At 43.2% G+C, this 15,609-nt stretch overlaps 1 protein-coding gene across 9 annotated transcripts in view; it reads right to left on the reverse strand.

Moving 5' to 3' along the window:
* STK31 (serine/threonine kinase 31) overlaps nt 1-15,609 on the reverse strand; it is a 620,303-nt gene that overhangs the window by 356,278 nt on the left and 248,416 nt on the right. For all 9 annotated transcript variants that reach the window (XM_033930854.1, XM_033930858.1, XM_033930859.1 and 6 more), the window contains one exon: nt 280-436. In XM_033930854.1, coding sequence (XP_033786745.1) covers nt 280-436 — 157 coding nt within the window. The remainder of the gene's footprint in view (nt 1-279; nt 437-15,609) is intronic.

The following is a 15,609-nucleotide window of genomic DNA, read 5'->3' on the forward strand; positions in this document are numbered from 1 at the left end:
CAGTTAGGTTTTCAGGATATCCATGATGACAACACATTATATAAATTTGTAAGTTTGCTTCCTTTGTGTGCAAATCTCTCTCATGCATTTTCATTGATAATACCTTGAAAACTAGACTGGCTTGTTGTATCCCAAGGACTGTGTTGCGAACCCCTACCTTAAACATACCCTGGCACAAAAGCAGGAATTGTTTGTCACGGTAGGCACAAAATAGACCAATTAACCCATTATAATACACTATTAGCATTCTCTGCCCCCTCCCACTCCACTTTCACACACCTGAAAGTCAAAGCTGAGTTGTTCTATTTGGGACTCCAAAGCTTTACAATTCTGGAGTGCAGCATCTCTCTCTGCCTTGAGTTTCTCTTCCTCCATCAGTTTCTGCTCCTGCTTTGTTTTAACCATGTTAACATGCTCAGAAGCTACCAACCTTTCTCTAGTTTGAAAAAGAAAAAGTCATTAGTCTGAATTTTTTATTTTCATTTGTTAAATACCTTAATAATAATGTCCAAACATAGAATATAATGGCAAAAAGGGAAAAAAGGCTTGGGACTTGTAGTTTTACAACCACCTCAAAAGAGGTTTACATACTGGTACTTCAAGCATTTACCCTGTCTGTCCCAGTGGGCTCACAGCCTATCTAATGTACATGAGGGCGTGGAGGATTAAGTGACTTGCTCAGGGTCACAAGTGACTTGTACAGGGTTTGAATCCACTTCAGGGTGCTGAGGCTATAGCTCTAACTCAGTATCTCTCAAACTTTCTCAAGCCGGGGCACACTAATGGTAGTGGCCACAGCTCAAGGCACCCAGAAGTGCACAGACGTCGCCGTGATGACATCACGCGCATGTGTGACATCATCACGTTGACATCCACGCATGCGCAGAGGCCCTCCAGACAGGCCCTGAAATATCAGTAGGGCGTGCCAGCAGGGAAGTCTAACAAATATCAACTGAGTACCTCCAACCACAGACCTCCCAAGCTCTACCCTAAATCTCACCCCCTTTACTAATTGTAATGCAATTTTTCCATTCATTTTAAATATACTGTACACACAATATACACAGCAGAAATTAATTCTCTAAACCGATACATTTCAATTGAAAATAAATCATTTTCCCCACCTTACTTGTCTGGTGACTATTTTTCTGTGCTTTTAACTATATTTCCAGTGCCGCCTTATCCACTGACTGCTTTTCTCTCCATCTTCACTTTATGCTTTGCATCCAGCTTTGGCATTAAGTTAACATTCAATTTTTCAATCTGTCTGCTTTCTTCTCAAAATCTACTTTTCCATGTCTTCCCTTCCGTTCTCTCTCCTTCCCTCCCTATTTCCATGGTCTGACATCTCTCTCCTTTCCTACCCCCCACCCCAGTGGTCCGACATCTCTCTCCTTCCTTTCCCCCCTTCCCAGTCCGGGATCTCTCTCCTCTCCTTCCCATAATCTGGCATCTCTCTCTACTACTACTACTATTATTATTATTTCTATAGCTCTACCAGACTCCCCTCCCTCCTTCCCTTCCATTCCCTGGTTCAATATCTCTCCCTTTCTTTAGTCATCTCTCCTCCTCCCCCCCCCAGTGTAGCATTTCTCTTTCCCTTCCTCCTTTCTGTCCCCTGCAGTCCATCGCCCTTCTCTTCCTCCTTTCTGGCCCCCCTCCCAGTCCAACATTTTTCTCTCCCTTCAAGTCTAACGTTTCTTTCTTTTTTTCTCCTGCATGCTTCTCTTCTGGTCCTCCTTCCCTTCCCTAACCAACATCTCTCTCCCCCTCCATGAGTTCAACTTTTCACTCTCTGCCCTCTCCCCCTTCCCCCGAGTAACATTTCTCTTTCCCTCCTTTCTGTTCTCCCCATCCATCTCGCCCTCTCCATGAATCCAACCCCTTCTGCCTCCTCCATAATTTTTTTTCTCTCTCCTTGCCTTTTCCCTCGAGTGACATCCTTCCTTCCCACTCCCCAACCCATGTTCTCTCCCCATGAACCATTTCTCCCTCTCCTCCACCCCAGCACAATTCTCCCTCTATCACTCTCACCCCTCCTATAACAATTTTCCTTCCTTCCCTCAAACCCCACTCACAGCTAAAAAGCTCTCTCCCCATCCATCATCTCACCCTCCCCTCCAGTGTGTAGCATTTTTCCTTTCCCTCCCCTTCTGCTAGGTCCAACAGCACCTCTTCTCCCTTCCCTTTCCCTGCCCAGCAGCACCTCTTCCTCACCCCATGTCCAGCAGTACCCCTTCTCCCTTCATCCTTCCCATCCCCCTATCCAGCAGTACCCCTTTTCCCTTCCCTTTCCCTCCTCCCCTGACAAACAGTACTTCCCCTGTCTAGCGGCAGCTCAGTGTGCTTTAAACCTGGCCACAGAGCTGCCGCAAGGATTAATTTAGGCATGGTTTTCATCAACAGTCTCGGGGCCTTTGCTAGACCGGCCCATTACAATGATGCAACTTCTTCTTTTGAAAGAGGAAGTTGCATCATTGTAATGAGCAGGATTAGCAAAGGTCCCGAGACTGTTGATGAAAACCACATCTAAATTAATCCTTGTGGCAGCTCTCTGGCCAAGTTAAAAGCACACTGAGCTGTCGCTGCTGTTGCAGGGGTGAGGAGGAGACACGGAAGGCAGGAGTTCAAGGAGATACGCGGTGAGAGGCAAGTCTGCTGGCCGGCGCTTCTCTTCCTCCTCTGTGAGTCGCGGCACACTTGGAATCGCCACACTCTTCTCCAAAAAAGACCCACAAGTCCTACCCAGTCTACCTACAGTCCTTCCTGATGCAATATAGTTGACATTCTTTGGTGTTACATTTGTTTCCTTTTCAAGATGCCTCTGTTTAGCCCATGCTTTCTTCAATTGTTTGTGCCTCTACCACCTCCATTAGAAGGCTGTTCCACACATTCATCATCATTTTGGGTGAAGAAATATTTAAGTTATACCACAGCTTACTCATTTTAAGCATTTTGTGACCACTCCCACCCCCCTCTAAAAGCTCTCTCTGAGAAAGTCTCATTAATTGTATATTTTCTACACTTTGAAGAATTTGGATTTACCAAATCCTCTTTTTTACAAGGTATACATAGTATTTAGATCTTAAGTCTCATTTCATGGGTCTTTTCATGGCCTAACAAAGCACAGTTACTTACCATGTAGTGTTTTTCTGGATGTTTCTATCTGGAAACAGCAGGCAATATTCTCACATATGCATATGGGGTGACGTCATCTACGGAGTCCGGTATAGACAGTTTGACAAGTAAACTGTCACTATGTTTTTAGAAACTTCGAGACTGTCCACACCGCACATGCGCAACTGCCTTCCTGCACGTCAAAGTTCACGGTACCTCAGTTCCATCAGCAAGCTAAGAAACCAACCAGGAGAGGAGGGAGGGATGTGAATATCTGCCTGCTGTCACCTGTTATGGTAAGTTAACTGTGCTTTATCTTAGGACAAGCAGGCAGCATATTCTCACATATGGGACTCCGTAGCTTACTGTATTGGGATGGAGGGAGAATTGGCCATCAAGAAAATAAATTTTGTAAAACTGCTTGGCCGAAATGCCCATCTCACTTGGAATATGATTCTAGATAGTAATGAGATGTGAACATGTGAACTGAGGACTAAGAAACTGCTATGCAGATTTCATCAATGGGAGTAGAACACAAGAATGCAACTGAAGATGCCATAGCTCAGACTTTATATGTTATAATACGACCCCCAAGCTGCAGCCCAGCCTGAGCATAGCAGAAGGAAAAACAGGCAACAAGTCATGCGGAAATAGTTATCTTGGTCACTGGGCCGCCCAATCTGTCGAGATCAAAAGAGATGAACAATTGAGGAGACGTTTTGTGTGGCTTAGTCCTTTGTAAGTAGTAAGCCAAGGCTCTTTTACAGTCCAAGGTATGAAAAGCTGTTTCTCCAGGGTGAGAATGAGGCCTTGGAAAGAAAACCAGCAGCACAATTGACTGATTTAGATGAAATTCCATGACCACTTTTGGCAAGAATTTAGGATAGGTGCGGAGAACCACCTTATCATGGTGGAAAACTGTAAAAGGTGGGTCCGACACCAACGCTTGAAGCTCACTCGCTCAACAAGCAGAACTGATGGAGATTAAAAATATCACTTTCCAAGTGAGATATTTAAGATGAGCAGAAGACACTGGTTCATCAGTCTGGTAAGTAATGTAATGTAATGTAATTTATTTCTTATATACCGCTACATCCGTTAGGTTCTAAGCGGTTTACAGAAAATATACATTAAGATTAGAAATGGGAAAGGTACTTGAAAAATTCCCTTACTGTCCCGAAGGCTCACAATCTAACTAAAGTACCTAGAGGGTAATAAAGAAGTGAAAAGTAGAGATAGAGGAAATATTAAATAAACATTTTTAATAAAACAGCATTGATCTAAATATTTTGGAAGAGAGAAGATAGGAGAGAAAGGAATAGATGCAAAAGGTGGAACCGTTGAATAGTAGAATTCTAGGGAAATTTAAATGATAGAAATAGAACAAAAACAAAGACAAATGGCAAAAACAATAGATAAAATTAAAGATAAATCATAATCTGGAAAGAAAAATAAAAATAAAACTTAGTCTTCAATCCACGGTTTCAGCGTCATAGATGAAGTGGAGCAAGTAAGTTTAGGAGGAGCGATGATGTATCCAGAAAAATGGCTTCTTCTGGGAAGAGATTTGGCTGTTAGTCCCTGAATGCCTATGTTTCCTCCCCTGCGTTGGTTTCCTGTCCATGTATTCTTTCCCAGACACATTGCCCGTGTCCCAGTCGCTCCAAGGAGGCCGTCCTAGATGAGTCCCACGGCGACTGCAGGATCCTCCCCTCTGTGGTAAGCCGCCTGGAGCAGACAGTCGGTGTGCACTGGCGCAGCTGAAGCCGGAGCCGACTAGATGACCCCTGCCATGCTCCTCGGGCAAGCGTTGTTCAAACCGTCGTCACCGAGGTCAGGTTCGCAGGAGATAGGCAGAGGTGGTGAAAAGCACTGCACCGACCACTGGGTGCTGAAGTCGGATATTAGGGGTGAGGCGGAGCTATCTCTGACCAAGGGAGCAGCCATTTCCTGTCCTAGGTATCTCGCCGAAGCCACCGCTTTCCAGGCCCCCGCCGCCGCAGCTTGGCAGATAACTCTCGGTGAGCTTCAGTAAGATCCAGGCTTGCGAATAGGCAACGGCGGCGGATGACGACATTAAGATCCCAAACCACTGGAGGCAGATTGAGAGGCAGCCTGATGTTGAAAAGACTTTTCATAAATCTGGAAACAAGAGGATTATTGATGACTTGAACATGGAAAGCACTGATAGCACTAAGGTGAACTCTGACTGAAGTGGTTTTAAGACCCGAGTAAGAGATGTAGAAGATATTCAAACACTGAAGGTATAGAGGAGGATAAAGCATTGTGATGAAGATTAAACCATGCTGACAAACATTTCCACTTCTGTTGGAAACACTGCTGTGTAGGTGGTTTTCTAAAATAAATCTGACCGGATCAGAAAGATTAGTGTCTGCTGAAGTCAGGCTGAGAGGTACCAAGCTGTCAGGTGTAATGACTGCAGGTTGGGACATAAGAGAGATCTTTGACTCTTAGTGAGAAGAGATAGAAAGATCTGCAGGTTATTTTTGACCTTGAGCTGAAGTAGAAGGAAGAACCACAGTTGATTGGGCCAGAGGTGCTATAAGAACCATGGTAGCAAAGTCTTGTTTGAGCTTGACCAGTGTCTTAAGAATGAGAGGAATTGGAGGGAATGCATAAAGGAATTTGCCCTTCCAATCCAAGAGGAAGGCATCTGCCTCCAGATGAAGATAGAGAATGACACAGGGACAAATTTGTCCCCGTCCCCGCAGAAACTCAATTCCCCCATCCTGACCCCGCAAGTTTTGTCGCTGGCCCTGTCCCATTCCTTTAAGCTCTGCCTTAACTGCACAACTCTCACACACTTATGATTTTAAAGTGTTTGAGGCTTATATAGGTGAGGATGGAGCTTGCAGGAATGGGGCAGGGACAGGAAAAGAACTTGCAAAAACAAGACGAGAAAATGAGTTCCCGTGGGGACAGAGAAAAACTTGTCTCCGTGTCATTCTCTAGATGAGGAGAGTATTGCCTGGAACAAAATTGAGGCAGTTTGTGATTGCTGGGGAATGCAAAACAGTCTATCTGAGGAGTCCCCCAATGAGAAAATATCTAATGCAAGACTTTGGAGTGGAGCAGTCGAAGATATCTGTTGAGTTTGTCAGCAAGTGTATTTTGTGCTCCTTTAATATAGACAGCTTTGAAGGATATATTTTGAGCAATTGCCCAGTTCCAAATCTTCTCTGCTTCTTGGCAGAGTCAGAGAACTGGTTCCTCCTTCCTTGTTTATGTAATGCATTGCAACCTGATTGTCCATGCAGACAAGGAGGACATGATTGGATATATTGTGCTGGAAAGTCTTCAGAGCATTGTGAATCGCTCCGAGTTCCAAGAGGTTTATGTGGAGCTTCTGTTCTTGTGCAGCTTCTGTTCTTGTGCAGACAAGGGACCTTGCATCCGGAGACCGTCCAGGTGAGCTCCCCAAGCATACATGGACGAGTCTGTGGTCAGGACACTCTGATGTGGAGTTGCTTGAAACAGCAGCCCTTTGGAAAGATTTGATGGATTCATCCACCACTCAAGAGATTGATGCAGCTATGATGCAACAGTAATTTTCTGTGAAAAAGGATCTAAAGCTTGAGTCCACTGAGATGTCAGGGACCACTGAGCTGTTCCGAGATGGAAGTCTTGTCTTTGTTGAGGTAGGAACGCCCTGAGATGAATGGTATTGAGCAGGGCGCCAATGAACTGTAGAGTTTGAGAGGGTTGAAGTTGGTATTTTGGAAAGTTGACTTTGAACCCTAAGTGCTGAAGGAACAGGATTGTTTACTGTGTTGCTTAGTGCACTCCCTAAGGAAGGGCGTCTTATGAGCCAGTTGTCAAGATAAGGGAAAACTCGAAACCCTTGATTTCTTAAAGCTGCTGCCACTACTACTAGGCATTTGGTAAGCATTCTTGGAGAGGCCAAGCTGAAGGGCAGAACTCTGTACTGAAAGTGATTGACAGGCAATTCAAAATCATGGAAACTTTCTGAGCAGGATGAATTGGAATATGGGTATAAGCTTCTTTTAGATCTAGAGAGCATAGCCAATTGTTTTGATCTAATAATGGGTATAGAGTTCCTAGAGATAGCATTTGAAGCTTTTCTCTGACTAGGAACTTGTTGAGGTCTCGGAAGTCAATAATTGGACGGAGACCTCCTGTCTTCTTCGGGATGAGAAAATACCTGGAGTAGATCCTCCTGATTTCTCTGAGTCACTACTTCTGTGGCATTTAGTTGAAGCAGAGCCTCTATTTCCAGAAGAAGAGACATCTGCTGCAGATTGAAAGAGGACTCTCTTTGAGGATAATTTGGAGGTATGGTGAGAAAATGGAGAGTAACCTGCTTTGATGACTTTCAGAACCCACAGGTTGGTTGTTATCAGATTGCAGCGTTGATGGTAGATTTGTAGACGACCTCCAGTTGGTTGAGGAAGAGACTGAGATAGGGGGAACAGCAACTATACTCTCGAGAAACGCTTCAAAAAGACTGCTTAGGCTTTTGAGGACAGCTGTTGCTTCTGCTTCTTTTATGGTGGCGGTCTACAAACAGAAGGTTTAGTAGTTGTTCCTTATATTCATGATCCAATAAGACATTCTTAATCAGTTCTGAGGTTCTCTTCTTAATCCTTATTGTTTTCCAGTTTTAGTTACTTATATTGTTCAATCAGCATAGGCTTATGCTGAGAGAACAATATAAGTAACTAGGGGCTAGATTCACAAAGCAAACCGATCGTGTACCAATCAGTTTGTGACTCCTTAGCGACCCTGGCCTAATTCACTTACCTCTCTTCCGACCATTCTCCGATCCGCACATGCAGATGAGGGCTACGGCATGCAAAGTAGGCAGGAACGCGATTCACTAAACAAAACCTTGCAACATCGACTGGGCTGGCCGATCAAAAAAAAGCAACTGCCCCAGGTACGTTAGATAGATTGTGAGCCCACCGGGACAGAGAGGGAAAATGCTTGAGTACCTGATGTAAAAACCGCTTAGATAACCTTGATAGGCGGTATATAAAATCCTAATAAACTTGAAACTTGACCAGTCACTGAAGCTCTTTCTAGCTGCCCTGCCTTTTGCCGTCCTGCTCTCTGCCCTGTCAGCCCCTATCCTGCAGCCCCTAACACACCTGCCTGCCCCAAACACGCTGCCTGCCTGCCCCAAACACACTGCCTGCCTCCCTTCCCCGTGCAAGCCCATGGTTTTAACCCATGGGCTTAAACGGGTTAAAACCACAGGCTCCATTAAAACGATCACCTATTTTTTTTGTTTGTTTTAATCTATGCCAGCCCTGAGGTCCAGATCACTATAGAGCGATCCGAGAAGGCAGATGAGGGTGTTCCTCCGATCGCCATCATCTGCATATTGCGGCTTCATGAATTCATCAGACCTGCCCCGATCGGGAAGATTCGTGAATCTAGCCCTAAAACTGGAAAACAATAAGGATTAAGAAGAGAGAACCTCAGAACTGATTAAGTATTTCTTATTGAATCATGAATATAAGAAACAACTGGCTTGGTCAAATCTACAGATTACAACTCAAGGAAATATTGGGACTTTAACCGACTCATCATCAAGCTAAGTGAGCTTTATTGGGTTTGAATGGCTTCAATACTTATCATTAAGAGCCTTGAAGATTGATTGATGGACTCTATTTAAAAGCTTTAGATAGTACCTGTAGCTTTTCCTAGCCTATGATTTTGTCATTAGTAGCACTCTGCACTTTGTATTACTTGTTAATTGTAGATTTTGAATGTAGATGAAATAAATTTTGTTAGTTTTTAGGATATGAATTGAATTAAAGAAATTATAAATTAAACATTTAATTAATTTTATGTTTTGGTATTCTTGGTATAGCATTTTAAATAACAAAACAAAAAATGTAGAAATTAATTATTGATCCTGTTCATCAGCATGAAATTCTGATAAAGACAATGTCCAAATTTGTCCATAGTACGGCCCTCCTGCCCTGGAAGTGCCAAGACATAAACTTTTGCATTGGAAGGTTTTTTAAAAATTGATTCCACCTCTAATGATTGATGCTAAAGCTGTGGCTTATAAAACCCTAGACAAAAAATAATTCTGTATAGGGAATCAAGTTCTCCCAGAGCTCCCATAATAGTTAAAGGCATTTTCCAATTTGATAAGGGTCTCTAAGAATGCCATGTAATGGTAACTTGGGGAGTGTTTTGGGAGGTTCGTCAAAGTCCAAGGTCTCCAAGTACTCTACACTATGACCAGTGTCAATTTCCAGTTAACAGGTAGGGCTTTGCCTAGCTGCCTAATGTATCTAATAAAATAAACTTTCTGAAGGAGATTTCCTTCCAGGAGGTGTTTTTTGTAGCTACTGTTCCAAAGGAATGCCATTCCGGTTAAGATAAAGTAGGAGAATAGTCCAAGTCAGTACCTAAATTTGAATCATACAGGCAGCTTGGAGACACTGTGAGTCGAGGAGGTCGTCATCTACGACATGATTTATGACTTCTTCGGTACTGATCTAATGACAACGAGGAAGAGGACCGATGAGTATGTCTCTTACGCTTCAAAGTGTGAGATCAACGCAATGAGGAATGATAATATCTTGAAGTCAAACGCCCTGAAGAGTGCTGATGCTTCAAAGTAGAGAATCGATGCTTCGATGAGGAGGGTCAGTGAGATGAGTGAGAACATCGGTGTGAAGATTGATGTCTGGAAGGCAAACAACTGTTCACACTGGAGATTCCAGAGGAGTTCGAAACTCCAATGGATAGCCGACAGCAGTACCTTGAGTCCTTGTAACGCTATGCTCTAGCTGGGCCAGTACCGAGGGAATCTATGCTAGCACCCACATGCAGTGCAGTTTAAATATATTACCGAGCTCCCTCTGGAAGGACTCATCTCAACAGCCATTACCCATCGGTACAGCAGGTTGTCTTAGAGTGGGTGAACTCAATGAGGATGCACACCATGTAGGAGAGACAACCTGCGAAGATGGAGAGCAGTAGGGTTATTGCTTGGTATGCATCAAGGGAACTCTATGCTGTAGAAACCTATGATTCTTGTTTGGAAATGGGTGGCTTCTTAGCTGGCTTCCCTGATGCCAGAATCTCTTATGATGTCTATGTCGAAGCCAATGTTTAAGTTTTCTATGTCAACTCCTGTGAAGATTTGGCAATATCCATGGCAGTGCCAAACTGCTGCTCCTGCTGAGTGCAACGAGCTTTAAGAGAGCACGACTTTAAAGATGAACGAGTACAAGTCTCAATTTTGTGTTCAGGGCCTAAACACTGCAGACACCATGAGTGTTTGCAACAGAAATAGACCGCTGACACCTGCCATACTTTTTAAAACCTGTCAACAATTTTGACATAGACAGAAAAATTACTTCAGCGAGATTGAACTCAAGTGTAACCAAAATTTACGAGAGAAAAGGAAAATTAAGTTTTCTCTTCCTTCATCATTTACAAAAAAATAAAGAAGAAAACTTACGCAAAAGCAGGAAGGCTGAACTGAGTCCAGCCAAACAGTACTTCTTCGCTCCGCAGAAAATGAAAAAGTGAAGTGCTGCGAACCTCGGCGGGCAGCAAGGCAGTCGCAAAGTTTCTAAAAACTTAAAGTGATAGTTCACTTTGTCAAACTATCCGTACCGGGATCCATAGATGACATCACCCCATATGTGAGAATGTGCTGCCTGCTTGTCCTAGGATAATCTGGATATATCTTTTTAGAAGTATGACTTGGAATTGGATAATCACTGCAGGTGGTCTCACTATTCATTTTTATAGAGACATTACTACAGTGTATTTTCTACAACAATCTTCCTGCATGCAGCAATATTTCTCTGACTGTAATCACTGTCTAACCCTGATTGCCGCTAAACTGGTTAGCACAAAACTGCTCACTGTGTGTTTTCCGATCCGATACATGCAAATTAGTAAAACCCCATGAATAATAGCCAGGCAATTGATGCACTAACAGCTCTTGGCTTTTGAGCATCGTGTTATACCAATCCTAAATCCCGATTGCTCTAGACCTGTTGGCGTGTTACCGACAGGTCTGCATGGTTTTTTTTCAATGGCACAGATATTTTGAGTGTATTACACATGAAATTGCTGACCTGCTGTTAGTGATCTGTAACCTTTCGCTAAAATTCTCTGTAGTATAGTACCTTAAGATTGGAGGGTAGCCAATGTTACACCAATTTTTAAAAAGGACTCCAGGAAAAATCCAGGAAATTACAGACCGGTAAGCCTCACTTCGGTGCCGGGCAAAATGGTAGAAACGATTATAAAAAATAAAATTGAGAACACTTAGACAAACATGATTTAATGAGATGGAGTCAGCATAGGTTCAGCCAAGGGAGATCTTGCCTTATTAATTTGCTTGACTTCACTGAAGGTGTAAATAAACATGTGGATAAAGGTGAGCCAGTTGATATAGTGTATCTAGATTTTCAGAAAGCTTTTGATAAAGTTTCTCACAAGAGACTCCTGAGAAAATTAAAGAGTCATGGGATAAGTGGCAAAGTTCAGTTGTGGGTAAGGAATTGGTTATCGGATAGAAAACAGAGGGTAGGGTTAAATGTTCATTTTTCTCAATGGAGGAGAGGAAACAGTGGAGTGCCACAGGGGTCTGCACTGGGACCGGTGCTATTTAACTTATTTATAAATGATCTGGAAATTGGAATGATGAGTGAGATGACTAAATTTGCAAATGACACTAAACTGTTAAAAAGTTGTTAAAACATATGCGGATTGTGAAGAATTGCAGGCGGACCTTAGGAAATTGGAAGACAGATGAAATTTAATGTGGACAAGTGCAAAGTGATACACATTGAGAAGAATAACCTGAACCAGTTACCGGATGCTAGGGTCCACCTTGGGGGTTAGCGCCCAAGAAAAGAATCTGGGTATCATTGTAGACAATACGATGAAACCTACCGCCCAATGTATGACAGCGGCCAAAAAAGCAAACAGTATGCTGGGAATTATTTAAAAAGGGATGGTTAACAAGACTAAGAATGTCATAATGCCCGTGTATCACTCCATGGTGCGACCCCATTTTGAAGTATTGAATTCAATTCTGGTCTCCTAATCTCAAGAAATAAAAATTATGGCGCTAGAAAAGGTTCAAACAAGAGTGACCAAGATGGTAAAGGGGATGGAACTCCTCTCGTATGAAAAAAGACTAAAATGGTTAGGGCTCTTCAGATTGGAAAAGAGACGGAGTGGAGTAGAACAGGCACAAGTGGAACGATTTTTCACTCCATCAAAAATTACAAAGACTAGGGAACACTCAATGAAGTTACAGGAAAATACTTTTAAAACCAATAGGAGGAAATTTTTTTCACTCAGAGAATAGTTAAGCTCTGGAACATGTTGCCCAAGGTTGTGATAAGAGCGGATAGCGTAGCTGGTTTTAAGAAAGGTTTGGAAAAGTCCATAGTCTGTTATTGAGAAAGACAAGGGGGAAGCCACGCTACACCTTGGGTTTTGGTCAGGTACTAGTGACCTGAATGGGCTACTGGGCTTGATGGACCATTGGTCTGACCCAGTAAAGCTATTCTTATGTTCAAAATATCTGTCCCATAAAGAAAACAAATGAAGTCCCCCACCCGACAAACGTGCCCCCCAAACATGGCAGGAGAGATGCCCGCTCCCTCATGCCACGAAGGAACTCCCTCCCCATACATCCTGAAAAAAAAAAAGGCAGGACGGATGCCCTCTCCCTCCTGCCATAAATCTGCCCACCCCCAGTCCCTCCTGCCACGAAATAATAATAATAATAATTAATAATTTTATTTCTTATATACCGCTGTACCGTGAGGTTCTAAGCGGTTTACAGTAGAAACAGAAGAAATGCAATAAGTAAGATTAATTAAGATGAAGAGAAAGTACTTAGAGTTCCCTGACTGTCCCAAAGGCTCACATTCTTGCTAAAGTACTTGAGAAAAATAAATTAGTTAGGTTATAAACATAGAGTAGAAGAAGGTAGGAAAACAGTTCATAGGAAAATTAATTTCGAATACATTATACATTATATATTGTTCAAGGCGGAATACAAATTATAGGAATTACCAAAAGAATTGCGTAATAAAGATTATCTAGATAAATTACATAACAGTGATTCGTGTACATTACATGGTGTGGTAGAGGATTCAATTTTGAGAATTACATATCAAGGAAATCAATTGATAACAGAATATAGTGGAGATTATCAGTATATACGGTTTACAGATTGGAAGTTACCTAATAATGAAGTAAGAAATTTATTGGATAGTGTGGAAAATGTTTATATAGGAATCAGAGTATGTATGATAGGAAAGGTTCTAAGAATTGAATTAATGTGTTATTCTATCGAGGGAGAGCTTGTGCATAAAGGGAAGATATTAGTTGGTAATGACGTGTTTTCTGAATAGAAATGTTTTGATTTCTTTTCGAAACACTTTGATGTCTGTTGTATTGATCATTAGTTTGGTGATTGTGGGGTCAATTTTTGCTGCCTGTGTCGCTAGAAGGCTGTCGTATAGTTTCTTAAGACGGGTTCCATTATTAGGTGGGAAGGTGAATAGGTTTCGAGTTCTTCTTGATCTGGATGAGCGGTAGAGGTTTAGGCGGTTGTTTAGGTAACAGGGGGCAGTTCCATGGGTTATCTTAAACAGCAGACAATAGAACTTGAATTGAGTTCTTGCTTTTATCGGAAGCCAGTGAGAGTCTATATAGGCGGGAGTGATGTGGTCAAATTTGCTGAGACAGTAGATGAGTCTGATGGCAGTGTTCTGAACTGTCTGTAGTTGTTTTATCATATTGTTAGAACATGTTAGGTAGAGGCTGTTGCAGTAATCCAAGTTACTGAGTGTGAGGGATTGTACAATGATCTTGTAGTGTTCTTTGGTAAAGAAATTTCTTATTTTTCTTAGGTTTCGCATGGTGAAGAATGCCTTCTGTATGACTTTGTGTATCTGTGTCTGCATAGTGCAGCGTCTATCTAATTGTATTCCTAGAATTTTTAGAGTGCTCTGTATGGGATATTTGATTGTATTTACTTCCAGTTCTGTTATAGAACTAACTCCCTCCCTCCCCGAAAAAAAGGCAGGAGGGATGCCCACTCCCTCCTGACACAAAGCTACTCCCTCCCTCTCCGGAAAAAAAGGCAGGAGGGATGCCCACTCCCTCCTGCCATGAAGGTGACCACTCCCCCTCCAGGCCCCCCTTCCCCGTACCTTAAAAATTGAAAGCAGGAGGTACTGAAAACACCTACTGCTCCTCCTCTCTCAAGGACACTTGGCCTTAGGCCCCTCGCTGGTGCATCATGGGTCTCATGCATCCGAGCCAATCAGAGGCTTCCTTAGTAAGGTCCCTAAGGAAGTCCCCGATTGGCTCGGATGCTTCAGGCCTCTCCCAAGGAAGGGGCCTGAGGCGTCCAAGCCAATCAGGGCCTTAGGCCCCTCCCCGTGTATCACATGATGCACCAGGGAGGGAGCTAAGGCCCAGTGTTGTCAAGAGGAGTAGGAGGTGTTTTCAGTATCTGCTGCTACCAATAAAAGATACTGACCACATTGCACACAGAGGGTACAAAAAAATTACATGACTGACAAGTTACTTTATTTGTTCCTTTCCCTTTTTCCAAATTTTGAAGTACCTCCAAATAAGAAGAGGGATGAGAATGGGAAATTACTTATTCCAGAACTGTGCAAGTTTTGTGATGAGAAGTTGTCAACCTGCAACAACCAAGACATGTGCCAGAGCAACTGTGAGCAAACGTCTATCTGTGAACAACCTGGTGAAGTCTGTGCAGCAGTGTGGTAGGTCACCCTGGTTTATGCTTGTACGAAGTAGTAGATCAGTGTTTCTCAATTCTGCCCTGGAGTACCCTCTTGCCAGTCAGGTTTTCAGGATACCCACAATGAATATACATGAAGAAATTTGCAGTGGGGCCTGGAGGGGGAGTGGATATCTTCATGGCAGGAGGGAGTGGGCATCCCTCTTGCCTTTTAAGGGGGGAAGAGGGGAATGGGTGTCTTCATGGCTGAAGAGAGTGAGCATCCCTCCTGCCTTTTTTTAAGGGCAGTGGAGGGGGTGCCTTCGTGGCAGGAGGGAGTGGGCATCCCTCATGCCTTTTTTTTTAATTCCAGGCAGGGGAGTTCCTTCAATGGCAGGAAGGAGCGGGCATCCCTCCTGCCATTTTGCTGCTGGTCAGGGGATGCGGGGTGGATGGTCAGGGTGGGAGGGCATGGCACGGGGGGGGGGGGGTTTAATGGGACAAGTTGTGCATGTTTAACTCCTGCACATCTGTTCCATTTAAAAAAAAAAAAACCACACACAAAAAAAACCAGAAGCCCTAAGAGTAATGACAGACGACTGCTTCCCCTGTCACTCCTATTAGGGCTCTGCACATGTGTGTCAATCGCTCATTGAGCGATTGAATTGGTGCGTTTGCATGCAAACTTGATAGTGCATCGATCGCTGTTAGAGAATCAACCAACAGTGATTGAGTCGCTATCTTTAATGCAT

The sequence above is a fragment of the Geotrypetes seraphini genome, chromosome 2, assembly GCF_902459505.1.
Source record: "Geotrypetes seraphini chromosome 2, aGeoSer1.1, whole genome shotgun sequence".
Taxonomy (NCBI): Eukaryota; Metazoa; Chordata; class Amphibia; order Gymnophiona; family Dermophiidae; genus Geotrypetes; species Geotrypetes seraphini.